The 21,593-nt window shown below is 28.4% G+C and overlaps 1 protein-coding gene across 1 annotated transcript; it reads left to right on the plus strand.

The window, feature by feature from the left end:
• The first annotated feature begins 2,920 nt into the window (after nt 1-2,920).
• Nucleotides 2,921-4,852, plus strand: LOC123267866. The gene is made up of 5 exons (XM_044732752.1): nt 2,921-3,056; nt 3,232-3,963; nt 4,027-4,116; nt 4,190-4,420; nt 4,833-4,852. The coding sequence occupies exons 2-5, from the start codon at nt 3,717-3,719 to the stop codon at nt 4,850-4,852; spliced, it is 588 nt and encodes a 195-aa protein (XP_044588687.1). The 5' UTR covers nt 2,921-3,056; nt 3,232-3,716.
• Nucleotides 4,853-21,593: the final 16,741 nt, after the last annotated feature.

Genomic DNA, 21,593 nt, shown 5'->3' on the forward strand with positions numbered 1-21,593 from the left:
AAGAATGCATGAGCATTTGTTAACTTTATTTTATTTTTTTTACAAAATTTGGTTAATAAAACTTTTATCTTCTTTCAGCTGCGTATTATATTATTGTAACATAATATAGTAACTATTACCCACGGGGACCAGACAGACGTTTTCTTGTACACGTCTTAAATAAAATTCAAGTTTATTTGAAATGAGCTGTTGGTTTGGACCAAGTTTTGATGAAAGTATTAAAAGCAGTGTTATAATTTTCTTTTCAATGCTGATTGATTTTCCAGCCTGGTACACAAAAATTTTTTTTTTTTGAATTTCGATTTACTGTTTTTTTTCTCAAATGAATTATTCACGATACTGTCTGTCAGATCAATGTAAGCATTCAAGAGATAAAGGAAACAATTTATAGAAGCAAAATTTAATTGAATAAACACGACTACAATTGTGCGGTCTAAACCATTCGAATCACCAAAGACACTTGCACAAAAAGTTTGTGGTTGGCCGTTTAGAAAAGTTCGGTGACACACACTTACAGAGAGAAAATATAACACCTACTAAAATACAAAGATTAATAACACAATAATGTCAGGAGGCCAAGTTTTTCAGGATATAAAATAAAAGGACTAACAAATGTCTCTACAAAATTTATTCTACTAATAATAGAGAATTTAATTATTTTATTGAGGAAGATCATATTCGATCATAATAATAATAAAATTTGTTTGATGATATATTTTTAATTAATTATAGTCTGAAATCTCGCTTTGAAGTCTGACGTTCGACGACGCGACAGCGCCTGGCGAATAAGCATTGTTTAGGCGTCGCAAAGGCGTGCACCTGAAATGTAATAATGTAACAAAATAAAAAACTGTTTTCTGGGAGATGAGGCACTTTCATTTAAAAGTTGAGCGCTTCATAACAAACAAATAATTTTTAGTTATTATGTTTATTAAAATATAAACATTTTTAAAAGCTCGTACTGTATTAATTTGCTTTAACGGTTGATTTTTAAAGCCCAAAAATGTTTCAGGGGATATTTTTGCTCACTGGTATGTGCTTAAAAAAGATACATGAACTTCAAGTGGAAAAACCGGGGGTCAGGTAAAGCCAACTGGGTTTGATTCTTTTCGTTTGAGTTCAAGACTTTAATTCTTCAAAATTTTTCTGCTCGCGATTCGGTTAACGATTGGAGCCTGATTGACAAAATCTATCACTTCCTAGTTATTTTGGGATAAATCACTATGAGAAATTACTACAGAACTTTCGTTTCATATCTCGTCTATATTCTTCACTTATTGCTGAAATCAAATTGTGACGCCAGGGGATTCGTTGGATCTGGGTGCACAACTGCTTACCGCCCTCAAGGCGATCGATTCTAAACCTTCAAGGTCAAGGATTGCGTCGTTGCCAAATATGAAATCTATGGATCAGTAAAACTCGGTGACTACGACAACTTTTAAGTTTGTTTCTAACGACCAAAAGGCTCCAGGTAGTTATCGTGTACCAAAAGGTAAGGGCGCATATTTTTTTATCTGACCGTGAAACTGATAGACATATTCTTCGCCTAAAAAATGAAGCTGCATTACGTTTCCTAAAGCTGGAGGCGCATGTCCGTTATGCGCCGCGCAGCTTTAGGGAAGTTAGGCACTTATGATCTAATGCTAGAGGGTCTCACCAATTTTTTTTTCTCTATGCAATTCACTGAAATGCTTGTTTTTTAAGCCTAAAATGAATTAAACGGTAGAGTCAACAAGGCGTGTCAAAACCTATCATTTTTTTTATTCAGTATTTGCTTTGCAATCCCATTAGTTATTGATTGAGCTTATTTATCCATTGCTTGTAGAAAAATGGTTTTGAAGTATTATTTCTTCATTATGGTTTAAAGTACTCAGGAAATTTTTTTTTATTGTATGTAAAATTTTTTTCATTTCGTAGTCACCTGGTTTTTTTAAAACAAAAATTAAAAAGAATGAAAAAAATTTTAAATAAAAAAAAAAGTTATTCTGATTTACAGTGTACTTATAATCCAAGGCAATAGTGACGAAAAATCAGTAGGTTTCTGGTTTTGTTTTCTTCGCTCCATAAAGGGGATACGTTTCATTGTTTTGCATTGCTGCATTTTTAGCTGAATTTTAAAAGAAAAAACTGTGTCGTCCAGGTGAAATAGTATATTGTGTGACTAGGGATGGCTCGGCAACGATTTCCAGGCCAGGAGATTGCAGTTGCCTGCCCGAGCAGAAGCCGGGGCTGGCATCAGTCTGAAGCAATGAGCGGCAGATCGTGAGCAGAAAAATCACCCCACCTGTAACGTACGCACCGTGTTATTTCGCGGCAGGGGAGGGACATTTCTGCTCGATCTAGCTTCACTGGTCTGTCATGTTTCATCCCGATCCCCAATACATTTCATATAAAGGGTAAAAGAGATCCCTATTATGAGACGAGATGTCCCCATTTATGATACACTTCATAAAAATACTATTTTATAAAAAATACACCCCTAGCATACTAAAAAGTATAATAAATATATTATTTCTCATCTATTTCAAAAGCAATTTTCGACTTTGGCTGTTAATTAATTCCATACTTGCTTTTAAAAAAATATTTATTAAAGTGCGAAGGTTTGTTATTTGTTAACTCAAAGCCACTTAGACCAAGAATAGTAAAACGACAACGGCAAACCGTTAGTTTTGCAAGTGTTAGTGTAATTTTATTGTGTCTTCTACTCTTTATATTAAATTGTATATTCTAAATTGAAAGCATGATGATTAATAGATTTTATTTCTCTATACACATTTATGCATTTTTTTTTATTATAATAAGTTTTTAAATCTGAGTGTCTCAACAATGCCTACACTTTTTCATTTTACGTTAATGCCCCGGTTTATGAGACTTTTCTCTTCGGTTATTAACTGTGTAATACGGACTATATAAGTTTTCGACTTGTCCCGATTAAGTGAGACAGTGTACATTTATAAGATTTTATATTGCTAATATGTGATATTAGTTATAAAAATAGTGCAATTATATGTTCTAAAATATTGGCTATTATTAAAACCTCAAATATTTTTCTAAAAGTAAGTATTTTAACTCAAATAGCTTTAGATCATGAATCTAACCTCAAATCATATATAACATTGAATAACTTTGTCAACAAGTTTTTCTGTTTTTAATTAAAACTTTTGGATAAATTTATAATATTTTTTTGTATATTGATTCTGAAAATATATTATTTATTTCGTATTATTTCAGACTAAGTAAAAAGTAAATTATAATAAAAAGCTGAGATAATGAAGCATAAACAAAATTCCAAAGTGATAAAAACTCAATCATCAAATTCAACCAAAGAAAAAAAGTGTTGTGTTCCAAAATGAATAATAAAATAGAGAAAAAAAAGTTAAAAGGATTAAGTATTTATAATTCGTCAAATATAGAAAAAACTCTAAAAGCAATGGAAGACACAGAGTTGTCCTTGAGAAAAGCAGCTGCTGTTTATGGAGTACCGATTGCTACCCTTGCTAAATGAAAAAGTATTAGTCCTGAGAAGGCAAAAATTAGAACTGGCCCGGTGACAGTGTTATCTTTAAAAGAAGAGGATGTTATTGTTCAGTGGGTTTTGTACAGAGCAGTAATAGGGTCACCTGTGACAAAAACTGAATTATTGAAGATGTATAACAATCCGTTACTGTCTTAGACAGTATCATTTTAATGGGATAAACTGTGAACAAAATAATTTAATGAATGATGGACAACTTTTTACGGTTATACATGAATCTAGTCAAGTTAGTCTTCAAGAATCATCAATTGATAGCAATAACGTAATACGGAGCACTTCTAAAGACTTCAGTGAACACAGCCTAATTGATCTAACTATCTCTACTGATGATACAAATTTAGATATATCTGCACAGCCCAGAGAGATTATAACAGAGCTCACAAATATTCATTCTACAAATCCTATAAACAACAAAGTTCATCAATTAGGTATGTAAATGTCAACCTCACATTCATGTTCAATAAATTTAACTTAATGTGACTGTTTTTCAGAACTTATGATAGAAAATTCAGATCCTATGCTTGCAATGATTGACAAATATCGTTCTATTCACAAGATTTTATCAATAACTGTTGATAAAGGTAATGTAAAATAATTGTTTATGAACTAGTTTTAAAAATTATGAATAAAATTACGAAAAATTCATATTTTTAGATAAATGTTCCGAAAAACCTCCGAAAGAAATATTCACTTTGCCATTGAATTATTTACCGAAGAAAAAAACAATAAAAATTGAAAAAACAGGCAAGTCAAAGTTATCATTTGTGGACACCTCTGATGAATGGTACAAACAAAAGTTAAAAAAAGAAAAGTTAAAAAACATGAAAGAGGAAAAATTTAACAATAAAAAAATATTAAAAGAAGAAAACAAAATTAATGGCTCAAGTCAAGGAATGACAAAAAAAAATCAAGAAAGAAAAGTAGATTTAATTCAATAATTTGCGTTGATTAATTGTTTAACTCATAAAAAATTTTTTATAAGTTTATTAAAAATTGAAATAATTCCTTCTTTTGTAAATACGATTGTCTAAAATTAATAAATATATAAAATTTGGTCAACTTTGCTGATTTTTAACTGTCTCAAAAAATAGTCCTGTGGTTTGAGACACTGGGGACATGTGACTTTAAAGTGTCTCATAAATAGGGTCATATAGGTTCCTCTAAAAAACCATAATTTAATTAATTTTTAACCAAAAAAATTATAAAAACAATAGAAATATTGATTTAATGATCATCAAATTATCGTATAATGCGATTAAAATTGTATTTTTTTCTTTAATGGATTAATTATTCGCAGGAATGTTCAACCTACCTTGAAAAGTGTCTCATAATAGGGACTTTTACCTTATAAAAAAAAAAAAAATAAACACTAGATAACTGTATGCTGAATCACTTTTATTCTTACAGATAAATTAACTAGAAAATCATTGAAAATCAGACAATGCAATGACAAGTAATTGTAGACAACAAGTGGCTAGTATAAGCGCCAAAAACACAATACCGAGGTTTATTTTTAGGCGCTAAATCGTGAGTGGGGGTTGAAACTTTAAAGCGTATCTGTTGTGCATTTGTCACAACAGCGTCTTTTAACTCACCATTGATAGTAATTTATTTCTCTCTCTGTCGCACTTCTATGTGCTCGTCTGTTAAATGTCTAGCGCACATCTTCCGGGCTTAGAGTACTGTCACTGAATGATATTCATACTTACCTTTTATTTTCATTTTCTTTTGTCGCTTCTAGGTTTACTTTTATATCTTATTACGATTATTGAATTAAAGAATTTTTTTTTTTTACGAAATTGCACTTCTTATTAATATAAAGTCATGGTTTTCATATAATTTAATGTAAAGCTTACTGATAACAAAAATATTATTTTCATAATAAAAATGTTCAGTATCTGAAGTTGTTGAAATAAATTCAAATAATTTACGAAAAATTAAATCTAAACAGTTGCCGAAATTGTTAATAAATAGTAAAGATATATCCCTTACAAAAAAAAAAAAAACTTGAATCAGATTCGCTATTATTTTTAAGTTTACAAGATTTAAGCATGTTTACGATGTGCATTGTAAAAAATAATTGATCATTCTTTTTCACAACAAATACATGTTGACTAATGTAGACTTGATGAAAGGCCCAGATAAAAAAAAGACAGAATTATTAAAGATCATTTATATTTTAGTTATTATTTATAGTTGTGACAATTGGTACAACAGTGTGCGGGATGAGGGTCTTTGCATACACTATGACTTTGCAGATATTTCATCGCACGGGCACGGGTATAGTATGTATTTAGAACCCGTGCCGCGTGCCATCGGTTAAAATTATTACGAGTAAAGAAAAGCCGAATCAGAAAAAGAGAGAGATGAATACCGTTGTTGTCTAAGGTTTTTTCTTTCTCCTTAATAACTTTTATCGATATTAATCCAAGCTATAAAATTTTCAATCAGCAATAGTCACAAATTTTCAAAGCTCCAGTACTTGAAAGTAACGGGAAAAAAATTTTTTTTGACTCAAGTTCGTCTGTATCATTTGATTAAATTTTTATAATTATTCGAAAAAAAATTTACACTGTATAAACGAAAATTAATTTCCAACTTTTCGAAAAAGTTACAATTATTCATAAATTTTTTATTTTTGTCGAAAAAGTGAAAAGTCAGGATTAGAAATAACAAATTATATTTATACATGATATTATCGATCATAATCCGGACAAAGTAGCTCTATATAATTATATGTGATAATTTATATTAAAATAGAAAAAAAATGAAATAAGTATGTGGAAGATTCGAAACTTAGAGCTTACGCTCTGCATATTGGTCTATTAATAAAAAATTTAAGGAACCGACTTCAGGTCAGCAACTTGGTAGGTATTTGGAAAAATCTTGTAGAAAAAATTTTAATATTTATCTTACTAAGCAACATATTTTATAAATATTTCTTATTATTTTTAAATTATAATTTATTGAAATTCATTTTTGGAAATTCTTTTTCTGCTGGAAAAATGGAAATTATGTCGTGAAATCCATTAAGTACTGGGAAAATTAGTTTTTTTAACGTGATATTGTCTTATAAATCGATTAACACCGACTGCACGCTTGAAAAAGTGTTACGTTCTACCTGAGCCTGAGCGTGCAAGCGAGAGCGCAGAACAAGTCATAGAAAGGCACGATCATTTAAATTGAATTTGCGAAATTGTAAATAATATTTGAAAATTGTAAATTGATGTTCTTAACTTGTTTTAAAAATATTAATATCAAATTATTATTATTATTGACAATATTAACCGTTATGGATAAATAATATTAATTATAAACGATAAATCAATGAAATAATCTATACTAATAAATTGAGAGCCAGTTTTTTTGTCCAGTTATACTATGAAAACTACTGAACCGATCGGAATAATGCTTATACTATAAGATGCAGAGTCTTTCGGAGAAGGTTTTAGTATATGATATGTCGGTGATTACTTAACCGGACCCGATATTTTTTTGACTTTGAAATACTGAATTTTTATTGTAACTTAATTTATTCTATTCGATTGTCATTTGTTTAAAATAAATTTTTTATTCTATTGTTTATGTTTATATACTAGGCAGATTTCTTCACTTATCAGACCTGCAATTTCTTTAACTGAAATTTTCAATATGCTTTACAAATTTTTTTTTCATATCAATTATTATTAATTTTTTGTAAGAAAGACACGAGAATGTTATAATGATTGCACATTGAAAGTTACAATGAAGATTAGCTAGAATAATTACATGGATAAAAGGTGCATGCTAATTCAATAGAATGTGGAATCTGTGCAAGTCAAAACAATACTCGAATTAAATTTCAAGTCTAGATCTAAAAATGGAATTCTATAAAGCGCCCAGCGGAGCGGGCGAGTAACAGCTAGTAGACAATATATTAATACAATGAATATTAATTATAAATAATTGTTAAAAGTATGCAATTTGTCATCAATGTTTTTTGATGACGTTATCACACAAAACTATCGTCCGTAAACTGACTTTACAGACTACCAGTTTTTTTAAATACTGGGCTCTAGTAAGCATCCTAGTAAGTCGCAGGTTGAGGTATTCGAGTAATTAAGGTGTCAAGCACGACTACTGCCACACATTTTTCGCTTAAATATAAAACAGTTTGAATATCAAAGTGACCTGGTCAAATTTTAGCTAACTATACCATTACATTACAATATTGAGCGTAATATAGCAACAGAGTATTGTTACTAACTTGCGGACTATTGGTTGGATGGAAATGAATAAAAAAATTTTTTTCAAGCTCTACGTTTTACCTGGAGAAACTGAAGATGTTGGCTTCATAGTTTCTAAGAAAAAAAAAAAATTGTTTGCCTGTAAAGTCGGTTTACGGACGATAGTTTTATGTGATAACGTCATAAAAAAACATTGATGAAAAATTGCACGGTTTTATGAATTGAATTGTATTATAATCTCTGAATTATCATTATTTTGTATTTAAAAATTATGCTAACAAAAAAATGGACTTGTTGATACATTTTATATTAAAAACTGATAATTGATATAATTATTATTATTTATAATTTATATTAATTATTTATTATTTTATTATTTATTTATAATTAATATTATTTATTAACAATCATTAATATTATCAACAATAATAATCTGATATAATTGATATAATTTGACATAAATTTTTTTGAAACTAGTTAAAAACATTAATTTTTAATTTTCAAATCTTATTAATGGTTTTTGAAAATTAAATTTAAGTTATTTGTTTAAATATAATCACGAACAATTAGTTATAGACCGGTGTTCTAACTGCTAGCTCTGACGTCTCGCGAAAAGAGAGATATATGTGACACAAGCCAACGCTTGGGTTTCTCTATCGTTTGTCGCGCGCTCTCGCTTGCACGCACAGGCTCAGGCGGAACGTTACATTTTTTCGTAAGCGCTGTCAGTATTCATTAATTTATAAGACGTTATCACGTCAAAAATTGTTTAATTATAATTTTTTTATTCACTTATAATTTGTAAACAATTGGAGATCATGTTTTGTTTCTCTCTAACAGTCTTAAAAAGAATTATTTTTTATAATAATTTACATCATGGAAAGATTTAATTTTTTGCCAAGTTGCTAAAAAATTGAGAAAAAAACTTTCTATTCATCATTAATTCGTGAGCTCTGGGACTTTTTGAACTTAATTTTGTCCACTGCGACTTTGAAATTTTATTGCATTGGCTAACATCGATAAGAGTTATTTAAAGAGGGAATGACTCTGTTATTGTCTAAGTCTCTTTGTCGTCTCAGACTGACTTAACTCAAGTGACAAAAGATAAGAATGTGATGAATATGCGATACGAAAGAATATTAATCCGGTTTGTCATATAATACAGTGATATATTATAAATGATTATTTATTTTTTATTTCTTGCCAATACAATTTGCTAATGAATATAATTATGTAACATATGTTTCGAGCTTATTTTAATTTTATTCACAATTATCTAAACTGATTTAATTTCTTTTTAACAAGATCGTTATTATTGTCTACTTTTTGAACAAAGTATTCACGTCGGACTAATAAAATCAAAATTTAAAAAGTTTAGATCTTTAAAAAATTGACAATCGTGTCATAAAACTGTTAAATAGGACTCTTGTTTTAATATAAGATTAAAAATATATAACAATATATTGCATTACTATAGTAAAAAAATATTATTATGAAGTTTTTTACTTTTTCCTGATTTTATTAAATTACAAATTAAAATATAATTATATACACTCGAGACTAATCTTCTGTCTTATGATTACATTTTGATCGTTGATTATCATTCATTATTCTTGCTACCCCTAAATAATATTATTATCATAAGTTTGAGTCGATTTAATCATAAAATATTGATTATATTCAAAACAGCAATAATTTTTACTGTGAAAAAAAAAAACATTTTCTCATACCAAATTATAAAAGTTTCTCTACATCTAATCACTTTCCCAAACATTGGGTAATTTTATAATATCTTTGTAACATTCAGTATCATTTACTACGATCGCTGGTCCTAGAATATCATGACTCGGTACGAATATTAAGTCAGATGTCGATTCTACTCGATTTATATAATCAGTATATAGGACTTTCTTAACTATTTTCCATTTCCTTACGATGATCCCATTTACTCTTTGATTATTCATTTCCAATTCTATAATTTTCTCGATTTCTCCAAAGTTTATCTTATCACAATACACAAAACTATTGCAAAATTGTGTATTTTTATTTTTATCAGATGTCTGGTATAAAATATTATTTATTTTAGCTTCATCAAATGATACGACTTCTAATCCTTTAAATTGCGATGGTATGTGCGTTTCGGGACAAATTGATGGTGATCCTTTACTTATGAAATTTCTTATGCTACTATTGCGATCAAAATTATACGATGGAAATAACGAATGGAGATATTGTTTCGTTTCTTCACTAATAGAATCATCATATAATGTATTTGAAATAAATTTCATTATGGTAAATCGTGTTGATGCTTGGAGTGCCCTATCTTTTGAACTCTGTATACTTTCTATTATTCGCCGATTCCACGATTCATAAGGAAACGCTGTGTGAACCCATAGAGGCCCCCAATTTCTTACAGTATCTACTAAATGACTAAGTAAATGTATAATATAGGTCATTCTTTCTATTCCGAATAATTCTTCGTATTCTCTGACGTACTGAGTCAATAACAATTCAGCTTTATCAATTTCATCAGATGTTATAGATTCCTGATTTAAATAATAAATGGCTTGTGAGAGTAATGCTAAATGTTTCAAATATTTTTTATCTATTAGGCCATTAAAACAAGTCAAAGAGTAATAAATTAACCAATTACGGAACTCTGAAGCTTTAAAATTTGCAATATCTTTAACCCGTCAGCACTCACGTTATGAGCATTTTGCTCACGCTCGATTTAAAACAATGAAAACTTTTTCTTTTCAAATGGAAAGGGTAGATGAAATTTTTTCTACCTTCGAGGAATTTTACCTATTTTCAAATTATGAACTTTTGAAATGCTTTAATATTATATATATTTTATAAAAAAAATATTTTTCCCATGCGCGTCGGAAATTGTGAGCATTCTTCTCATCACGAGATTATAGGTGTAACAAAAAAAAATTTACTTTCGGTAACGTTCGGGCTAGTTCGTGTATCTTCGTAACTGTATAGCTGCCCGGCCGCATGCAGATTAAACGTGAGCAAATCTCTCATCACGAGAGTAAATATTACCGAAAAGTTCACGTGAGTGCTGACGGGTTAATAGATCGAGGTGCTCGAGAAATACGAGAAGGTGGTTGAATTTTTTTTACTCGTTCAGTGATTAGCTGGTGATATTTAGGTTCTATTAAATTTATTAATAAGGTCATATGTTGTTTGGTAACTCCAAGAAACACATTATGCATACTCTCGACCACAGGACCCTTTGCTAAATTAAAATCAGGATAAGCCACTAAGCACGATACCCCAGTGATCCCACGAACTTTGGTTTTTGTTTGAAAAGCTTCCACCATATCCAAATGCATTTCTTCATCAGTTCTGATACTTGCTGCTTCAAATGATGAATAATAACGTAATAAAACATTATTATCATTTGTTGTTCCTTCTGCATAGCAAAATGTACAACCAAACTTTCCATTGAATTGAGTCATCCGTAGAATGGGGTATCTAGCAATCGAATCGACACTACAAATTAACAATGTAAACTTACTGACAATAGTTTTGTTCTCTGAATTTTTCCATTGGAACCCTTTTTTATATAGTTCATCCAACTCAGATAAAGATTTACTAAGAATTGTATTCATAATAGGTTTTTCAGTATCACAAAAAATTCCTGCAAGTAACATGTGCCTTTTACGGGCATGTGGTGGTAACTCATTGATTTGTAAGTAGATTGGATACGCACTAGCCTTCGACGATTTTGAAACCTGACAGCCATCGGTGTTTAGCGTAAAGGAAAAATTATTAGGATCGCTCAAGAACTTTCCTGGTTGAGTTAACTTTCTGTACTCAACTCCATCATAAAGATCTTCTAATCCATTTGCATTAATTTTTTTTCGATTTGATCGATACGAAATCAATTTGGTAATTTCCGGAATCGAAAATAATTCTGCTAATTGCGGTAAAAGTTTTACTTGAACGAAATACGAAACTTTTGATTTTTGTGAAATGCAAACAGCAGATGAACATGGTTTATAACTTAAATTTTGCGTACGTAGGGATTTTTTTTTATTACTTTTCTGCTTATTATTTTTATTGTTATTATTCTTATTATTATCATTATTATTATTACCTAAATAATCCATGCACCCGGAACAATAATAGTGGCGAATAAAATTTGAATCCTTTCGCGAAAGTGTATTCCACAATTGGTCTTTGGATGTTAGTAGTTCTACATTAAACGTTATAGAGTTTATCCATTTGAATGTAGACATCATCCAAACGTACGAAAGATTAAATCTTACTAACGTTCCTAATGTACTCACCAAATGATCAGTTTTAGTGATATTTTCTTTAATTATTCCTTGAAAACAGAATTTATTGATCTGGTCCGTACAAAAGAAAGGTTCTGATACTGGCTGTTGTAGTTCTTCGCCTTCTCCTTCTTCTTCTTCTTCTTCTTCTTCTTCTTCTTTTTCTTCTTCTTCTCCTTCGTCTTCTCCCTCTTCTTGCTCTCCTCCTTCTTCTTGTTCTTGCTGTTCTTCTTCCTCTACTTCTCTCTCTGTTTGATTGATCTGAATCGTTTCACCGATGTTATCCAAATTCGATTCAGCAGATGAAGATGAACTTATATTCTGAAAATTATTATAATTATAATTATAATTTTTTTTTTATTATTATCATTACACAGTAAAAAATTTTTCGTTATTGTGTAAAGTGTAAAAATGTTTGTGTAGAATTTAACATTTTAGTATGTTAATTCAACACAAATTGTGTAAAAAAAGTCATCAAAACAAATTTTTGAGTCAAATTTGACGAAAAATTTTTTATTGTGTATTATTATTATTATTACTATTATTATTATCAATATTAATAATACCTTAAATTTATCACCTAATAGACTGAATGTTATATCATGAGGATACAAAGTCAGATGGTCTTCATAAATTCGTGCTTGACGTCGTCGTTTTGCAGACGTTGAACTTTCATATTGACTATGTGCTTCAGCCATTTCCGCACAATAAAGAATATTTGATTGAGAAAACTAATTTTGATTAGACGAAAATTACTTCCAAACTGGTTGCACTAACTTGTACAATTGTAATAATGCTGTGCAAAATAATTTTAACTGTTATAAAAAATGGAACTAAAATAAAACTCTCAATATTTATTTCACCACGTGATTACTATGGCATAAAATCGTAGAACAGTAACTTGTGGAGGTCTACAGCAGTCTACAGCCTACAGCAGTAGACCCAGTATTGCTAGAAAAGTTTTTATAAAAATCACCGATGAGCGGCGTTGGAGTATGTCTGAAAATATAGTCTCGTCAACAACTGCTTTTTAGTTCAGAATTTTTTCGCCTTCTAGGGAGAAGGAGAAGAGGATTGATTTTTCGTCAATATCTTAAAAACTTTTTAAGATAATTCAAATTTGAAAAAAGACTCAATAACAAGAGGAAATTTCCAAAAAAAATGTCCCAACTCCCGGAACTGTAGGACCAGTTTTTATAATTTTACCAGAGGGTTGAAAATACACACGAAAATAGAGTATGGCTTGCGCAAGCTACGCCCTCTTCGGACCTTTAATTTAATGAATAAATAGTATTTCAACTTATTAAATTTCAAAAAAATTTTTATCAAGATTTTTCAAAAGTTATCCATTAATTAATTAACAATTTTTTGTAACACGATCATTGACACTGCAAGTGCGATAATTGTTAAACTATTAATCTGAAAATTTTTTCCTTTCGTGGAGCTATTATTCAAAGTTCTTAGAATAAAATCCCGTTGGAAAAATTAAAAAATTGTTAATTTTCGTTCTGTTATTAACAAATTACTAAGAGAAAAAATTATAAAGCGTTATTAAGCAATGAAAAAATTTTTAACTTCCCTCTAAGAAAATTAAGAATTTTCAAAAGAGAATTTTAAAAAATCGGGAAATTATTGTTTTTACCCCTTTTTGCGAAAATCGAGTTTTCATCAGATCTTGACGTTTTAAGTTCACAGGAAGCTTCCCTGACTCTTCCTGCGATGGTGTCCGTGCGGCTGTATATGTATGTGTGTATGTGTGTATGCATGTAAACTTCTCATACACTGAGAGACAGTTTTATTTAATATTAATAAAATTTTATTACTATTTAGTCTAGTCAACAAGTTCAAAAACGTGAAAAATAGAGATAAAGGTCCTAAAAATATGAGCGATGGCTCATTCAATTCGGAATCACCTCTAGAAAAATGTTTTTGAAGGATTTTTGTGCAAGTTAAAAATTGCAATTGTTATTAACAAAATAAGATGAAAAAAAAAATGATATTTCGTTTTTTGTTAATAACTTAAAAAATATTAACATTTTAGCAATTTTGAAAAAAGCTCGTTAAAGAGGAGGAAATTTCTAATAAAAAAATCCTAACTCCCGGAACTCTATCTCCATTATTTATAATTTTAATTAGACGTTGAAAATAGGGCTCCGCGCGGCTGTTACGGCATGCGCGCGCCGTCGCTAAAGAGAGTTCAGCAATAAAAATAATTTTTTTATAACATAAAATGTGATTTTAAAAATTTGAAAAAATTCTAGTATCTTCTTAACACTTGAAAGACTCGAGCCCTGAAGAAAAAAAAATTTAATCATCATTTTTCAAAAAGTTATTCAATTGTTAACTAACAATCTACGATTTTCTTAGCGGGAAGTTGAGAATAGTTGAAATTAGAAAAAAATTATTTTATTCGCATAAAAAAGTTTTTCCGACAACAAAGAATCGATGTGAAAAAAAAATTTTTTTTCTGCAAAAATTTAGTTTAAAAGTTTAAAAAAATATAAGCTCTACGGGGACTCTCAAACCGTTGTATGAGAAAAATGGGGGAAATAATAACAATGGAAGTCAAATAATAACAATAGTACACGACCACTCAGATGCTAGCAGTTATTTATTGTTTTTTCATCTTTTTTGTCGATTCGACAATGTAAGTATCAATCAATTCCAGATTTTATGAATTGTCCAGAAAACCTAACAATAAAAAATCAATTTTTCAAACATTAAACTAAATTCATTTTTTTATAAACAAATAAATTAATGATCGTTTCATAATTCGGCCTTTATTTGACGATGCGTTACTTGGTCAATGCATAAGATTTGGAATCGATTGATACAAATACTGTGGAATCGATTTTTTGAAAATGTATTAACTTTTTTTTTCATAAAAAAAATTAGTTAACTTTAAAAAAATCGATCTTTTATCGTTAGGTTTTCTGAATGATTGATGAAACTTGGAATCGATTGAACTTACATTGTCGAATTGATTTTTCAAAAGTTAATTAAGTCTAAAAAAAAATAATTACAAAAAAGATGACAAAACAAATTACTACGAGTATCTAAGCGGCCGCGTACTATTATTATTATTTGCCTTACATTATTATTATTTCCCCCATTGTTCTCCAACAACGGTTTGAGAGGAATGACGCATGCACACTGTCTCGAAGTTCAATTCATGTCCCCGTTGAGCTCATATTTTTTTGATGTTTCAAAAAAAATTTTTGCACAAAAAAATTTTTTTTTCGCACATTTCTTCTTTGTTTCCGGTTAAATTTTCTATGTGTGAACAAAATGAATTTTTTCTAATTTTAACTATTTTTTAATGCAAAAATTCGAAAATTTAAAAATCATTCAAATATTCAAGAAATGTTGTGTGAGCTTAGCTGACTTTTTACTTATAAAAGACAATAATAACTATAACTAAAAAAAAAAAAAATTAATCGAATCATTTTTCAAGGAGTTACAGCTATTTGTTGATAAGCACTTGAGCGGAACCGCATTTTTTTTTTATCAAAAAATTAATATCTCGTAAACTACTGGTTGTAGAGACATCGAGTTCAGCTCATTTAAGTCGTTATTTGATTTTTTTAATTTCAAACGCAGAATGTTTCGACTATACTTTTGCGTAGTTTTTGAGATATTTTAATTTAAAGCTCAACTCTGAAACGCTATTTTTTAAACAAAAAAAAAGCAACATTTCTCACATGCACATTTTATCGAAAAGTTGCCAGCAAACTACTTTATTTTCTAGGCCGATTAGACGAGTAATTTACTCGACAAGTTGAAAAATAAAATTTTTCTTTTATATCCCAAGCAGCAAAAATTTCTTTTGGTTATATTTAATTTAATTTAATTTGACAATTACTAATTTTTGACTTCTTGATAAATAAAATTTACCAAAAAGTCAACAGTTTTTTATGTGATGTTTGGAACAGTGTAAATTTTACTTGTACAATAATAAATATTAAATCAAGTGATAGAGACGAATTTTAGTCGAAAAAAATTTGTTTTCCCGTTACTTCCATGTACTGGGGCTTGAACAATTTTAGACTATTGATAAATGAAAATTTTTTAGCTTGGATTAATATCAATAAAATTTATTAAGGAGAAAAAAAAAGACCTAGGCAATAGCGGTCTTCTTCTCTCTCTCTTTTCCTGGCTCGGCTTTTCTTTTTCGAAATAAAATAATTTTTACCGATGGCACGCGGCACGGGTCTAAATACATACTATACCCGTGCCCGTGCGATGAAATATCTGCAAAGTCATAGTGTATGCGAAGACTCTCATCCCGCATACTGTCGGACCAATTGTCCCAAATATCAATAATAACTAAGAAATAAGTGATCTTTTATAACTCTGTTTTTATTTTATCTGGGCCTTATATCAAATCTGTATTTGTTGTAAAAAAAATAATCAATTATTTTTGATTATGCATAAACACTGATAGATGGATTTGTTTATTGGTAAAAATATTTGTTAATATTTAACAAATCATTTATTAGAGACCACTTTTTAGTCCTTAATAAATATTTCTTAGTATTTAAAAAGATTGATTAATATTTAATGAATGAATATCAGACTTATTAAATACAAACAAATCATTTTAAATACTAAGAAATATTTGTTTAATTCTAAAAAGTGGTCTCTAATAAATAATTTGTTAACTATTAACAAATATTTTTTGGTACAAATAAATCCTTCTATCAGTGAATCTTGTAAACTTAAAAATAATAGTGAATATGGTTCAATTTTTTTATTATAGGCGTATAACTCCACTATTTATTAATAATTTTGAAAACCGTTTAGCTTTCATTGTTTGAAAATTACGTGAATCAATATCAACAACTTCAGACACTGAATGTTTTTATTATGAAAATAATATTTGTGTTATCAGTAAGCTTTACATTAAATTATATGAAAACCATGAATTTATATTAATAAGAAGTGCAATTTCGTAAAAAAAAAAAATTCTTTAATTCAATAATCGTAATAAGATACAAAAGTAAACCAAGAAGCGACAAAAGAAAATGAAAATAAAAGGTAAGTATGAATATCATTCAGTGACAGTACTCTAAGCCCGGAAGATGTGCGCTAGACATTTAACAGACGAGCACAAAGAAGTACGACAGAGAGAGAAACAAATTGCTATCAATGGTAAGTTAAAAGACGCTGTTATGACAAATACACAACAGATACGCTTTAAAGTTTCAACCCCCACTCACGACTTAGCGCCTAAAAATTAACCTCGGTATTGTGTTTTTGGCGCTTATACTAGCCACTTGTTGTCTACAATTACTTGTCATTGCATTGTCTGATTTTCAATGATTTTCTAGTTAATTTATCTGTAAGAATAAAAGTGATTCAGCATACAGTTATCTAGTGTTTATTTTTTTGTTTTTTTATAAACATTTTTTACAAAAAATTAAAATTTAAAAAAAACATTCCCTAGCGGATCCGTTTACACGGTGTGTACCGGTGTAAACTTAGTGTAATATAGATTACACCCAGTTTCTACCGAAAAAACGCCATATTGACACGGTAGATTTGTGAAAAATTTAGCTGAAGTTTACACCTGTACTACACCGATGTGTCAACACTATGTTAACTCCGTACAAACACCAAATTTTCACTGAATATTTTGGTGTTTTAAATTTTCTGTTTTTACGGAGTCAACCGAGTGTAGACACATCGGTGTAATACAGGTGTAAATCTCAGCTTGATTTTTCATAAATCTCCAAACACCTAATTTCCACTGAATGTGTTTCAATATTGATGTTTCACAAATTTTAGGCTTTTATTGCGAATTTACTTATGATAATCTTGTCTAATTTCATATGCGCTAAAATAATGTGATAAACTCATTTGGTCGAATTTGGAATTCATAAGATATAACATTTATACTATCTATTGAAATTACATTACATGGTGTACATTTTGAATATTCACAAAAAATTAGCATCATATTATCAAACTTAATAAATTTTTTGAATTGATAAAAATTCATCCAAGCTTATTTTCGAGATCGTCGGAGCCTTCATTTGCCTTATAACGTAATTTTCTCATTAAAGTCATAATTTTTTTCGTATATACATCACGTTTGCATTGGTCATTCGTTTCATTCATAAAAGTTTTATACACTGTGGACTAAGGTGGCACAAAAAACCCGACTATTTTTTTTTTTTTTTTTAGTCTTGGGTGAAAAAATGTTAGTTTTTGATGTTTTAAGAGCTCTCTCTAAAGGGCAACTTAAAAAAAATTTTTAAGAGGTCACTCGAAATTTTTTTAAATTTCAAAAACCGTCAAAAATCGAATTTTTTTTTTTTTAATTTTTTTTCTCGTTACGTCATAATTTTATAAACCAAAAAAAAGGTTTTTCTGAAAGTTTCAGTTCTAAATGTGAATTTTAAAAGGTCGCTCATTATATTTTTTTAATTTATTAGTGATTATTTAATTGGATTAGGATTTTTTGTCTCTGAAATTTAAAAAAAAATTATGAGCGACCTTTCAAAATTTAAATGTTGAATTGAAACTTTCAGGAACATATTTTTTTTTTTGGTCTAAAATTATGAAGTAACGAAAAAAAAAAATTAAAAAAAAAAAAATTTCGATTTTTGAAATTTAAAAAAATGTGGAGCAACCTATTAAAAATTTTTTTTAAGCTATTCTTTTGAGAGGGCTCTTAAGACATCAAAAACTAACATTTTTTTACTCGAGACTAAAAAAAAAATAGTCGGTTTTTTTGCGTCACCCTACTGTAGACACTTAGTGTCTCCACGGAGTATTCAAAATGAGTTGACAGTGTATCCACCCTGGTCAAAAAATTGATTAAAAAGAAATGGAAAAAGTGTACTCTTAATGAAAACTGTATATTTACAAAATGTACATTTAGATATACATTTACGTGGACTCAATTCTTTTCAATTCATATTTTTAACCAGGATAAAGTACTCTCATTTGGTGAAGTTAAAAATTTTATATGAAACGTTATTTTTGCCTATTTTAGAAAAATTTTGGAATAAACAATGCATTATCATGCACCACATAATTGCCGTGTACAAATGGAAATAATTCACGATATAATTGTTCCATTTTTACAAAAAATTCATAGCCGCGAGGAAATAGAAGAAGAAAATAATAATCTTTATAAAACTTTCAATTTTCATAATTTAAAAAATTTTTGGAGTGCTTTCTGTATTAAATAATAATGTACATCCCTAAATGCGCTATTAACAGTTGTAACTCATTGAATTTTAATGTGCTAAAACTACATAAAGCGCGTTTAGGAATATACAAAAAATTTGATACCTTCGTCATTATTCATCTTGGGATAAGAAATTTTTTAATTTTGACGATTTTCGTTCTTGATTTTTTCAGTAATTATCGTAACTAGAAGCAATTTTTTTAAAAATACAAACGAGTAAAGTTTCTTAAATTAAAAAATTAGAAATTTCTGATGGAGCTGTCTATATTTTTTTGTGCATAACCGAAGATTCTCAAAAACCTAATTTCTATGTTAAGTGGAAATTTAAACATAAAATCCTATCTAATGTCCGCATTTCAGCGTTTTTGTTTTAAATACATTTTCACCCTATAATCATACCTTAATTTATTTTAAGAAATCTACACTGAGAACAAAATTAACTTGAATTGAGAGAAAAATTTTTGAATCAATCAAAATTTACTCAAATAAATTTTTTAGTTTAAGAATTTTACTTCCTTAATCAAGACGATCAAGTTTTTCAAAATTATTTTATTGATTCAAGTTAATTTTTTTTTCTGTGCATAATATTCTATTTTAATCACTAGTGTTTCAGCTTTTATTGAAATTAAGGAATATGTATATCATTAAAAAATTATTATACAATCAGTTATTAATAATTAATCCTAATTGTAATTTTGTGTAAATTAACAGATTCTCTTTTGATGAAATTTCGGCGTAAATTAAGTCCGTTTTTTATCTGAAATATAGAGTTATGAAAAAAATATGCAAAATTCCTTAGATGTGGTGTCTATAACTTTTATTAAAAATTTAATTCATATTTAACATGAAAAAAAAAAAACAATGTAATAAATATAATTGAGCACAAATAAGCTATTAAATAAATAATATTAATATTATTTAATAAACTATTAAATAATTGTTTAAAGATAAATTTTTTTAAACTTCACTTCCGTTAATTGTCTGAGGGATATTTTCTTTGCCTCTTCTTTTTGGCGACTTTTTATTATTATTATTATTATTATTATTATTATTATTATTATTATTATTATTATTATTATTATTATTATTATTATTATTGACGTTGTCACCATTTTTCGTTCATTTTTTTTCTGCTCTCGTCGCATTTTAGCTTTTCATTCCTTATTTTTCTGTTCTTCGGTCAGTGTTGGGCGGCGGTCGTTTTTAATAAGTCAGATATCCATCCTCTTATGTTTATCAAGTTATTGTCTGGATTATTCATATCAAAAGTACGACCTCTTTGAAGTAACTTGCAGATTTCTGAAAATAGATTCTAAAATGAATTGTGTTTTATAATCAGATTTAGATTTTTTAATTTAGCTTTTTGAAATAACGACTTAAGTACAAAAAAAAAAAGATTTCGTCAATTATTTCAGTACCATATTACTGAAAACAACGATTATTTTCAGTCAATTTTTATTCTTTATGTTTTAATTTATTCAAGAAAGGGATTTTTTAATTTTTTTGTTTAATTTTTCAACAATTATTTACAAATAATTTATCTATTCATATGTAATATTTTATAACTGGACAGTTTGCTATTATTTTAATAATTAATCGTTGTGATCTATACGTTAATATTATGATGCGTTCTTAATGTCAAAAAGACATATAATAAAAGTTTTTTGTTTAATCAACTTAGTAATGTTTGAAATGCAGTAATTCACTGATCAATTAAATTTCCTTTCAATAATTTTTTTCATTCGAAATTGAACGTTTGGACGTTTTGGTAGTCAAATTTCACAATTTTCTAAAATACGCTCAATTTTATAATTTTTTTTCGAATTATCGATTTACGTATCCAAAAGTCGAAAACGTTCAAGTTCTGAAGCAGAAAGTTAAAAAATGAAAAGAAAATTTGTTTAATGGGTTTCTACATTTCAAAAATTCCAGAGTTAATAGAGAAAAATAAATTTCCTATGTATTCTTTTGGCTACAGTAAAAACCTGGGAAAAATTTTTTTACATCTACGTTCATCTAACGGGCCCTGTTTTTAATCTCCGTAGATCTAATTACATCTAAAACTATACATTTGCATTATAAGTTACATCTCTTTAGATTATTTCCGTGGACTCAAAAATCAAAATTTAAATGTACGTAAATCAATTTTTTTTTCTCTGGGAAGATTTATAAACCTCACGTTTTCCTATAAAATTACAAACTTTTATAGTCAATCAATTGAAAAAATGTTGCTGTAGAAAATTATGGCAAAATTTAATAAAAAAAATTTAATTGTTAAACAAATATACAAAATTTCCCCTTCATTAATCAATAAACACAAATAAAATTTTTCGATGCATTAAATA

This window comes from Cotesia glomerata, linkage group LG6 (genome assembly GCF_020080835.1).
Source record: "Cotesia glomerata isolate CgM1 linkage group LG6, MPM_Cglom_v2.3, whole genome shotgun sequence".
NCBI classification, from domain to species: domain Eukaryota; kingdom Metazoa; phylum Arthropoda; class Insecta; order Hymenoptera; family Braconidae; genus Cotesia; species Cotesia glomerata.

Excerpts from the sequence above, each read along its gene's own strand:
- LOC123267866 (XM_044732752.1), top strand. The coding sequence starts at position 3,717 with ATGAATGATGGACAACTTTTTACGGTTATACATGAATCTAGTCAAGTT. Across the intron at positions 3,964-4,026 it reads CAACAAAGTTCATCAATTAG|AACTTATGATAGAAAATTCA; the intron begins GTATGTAAATGT and ends ACTGTTTTTCAG. Across the intron at positions 4,117-4,189 it reads ATCAATAACTGTTGATAAAG|ATAAATGTTCCGAAAAACCT; the intron begins GTAATGTAAAAT and ends TCATATTTTTAG.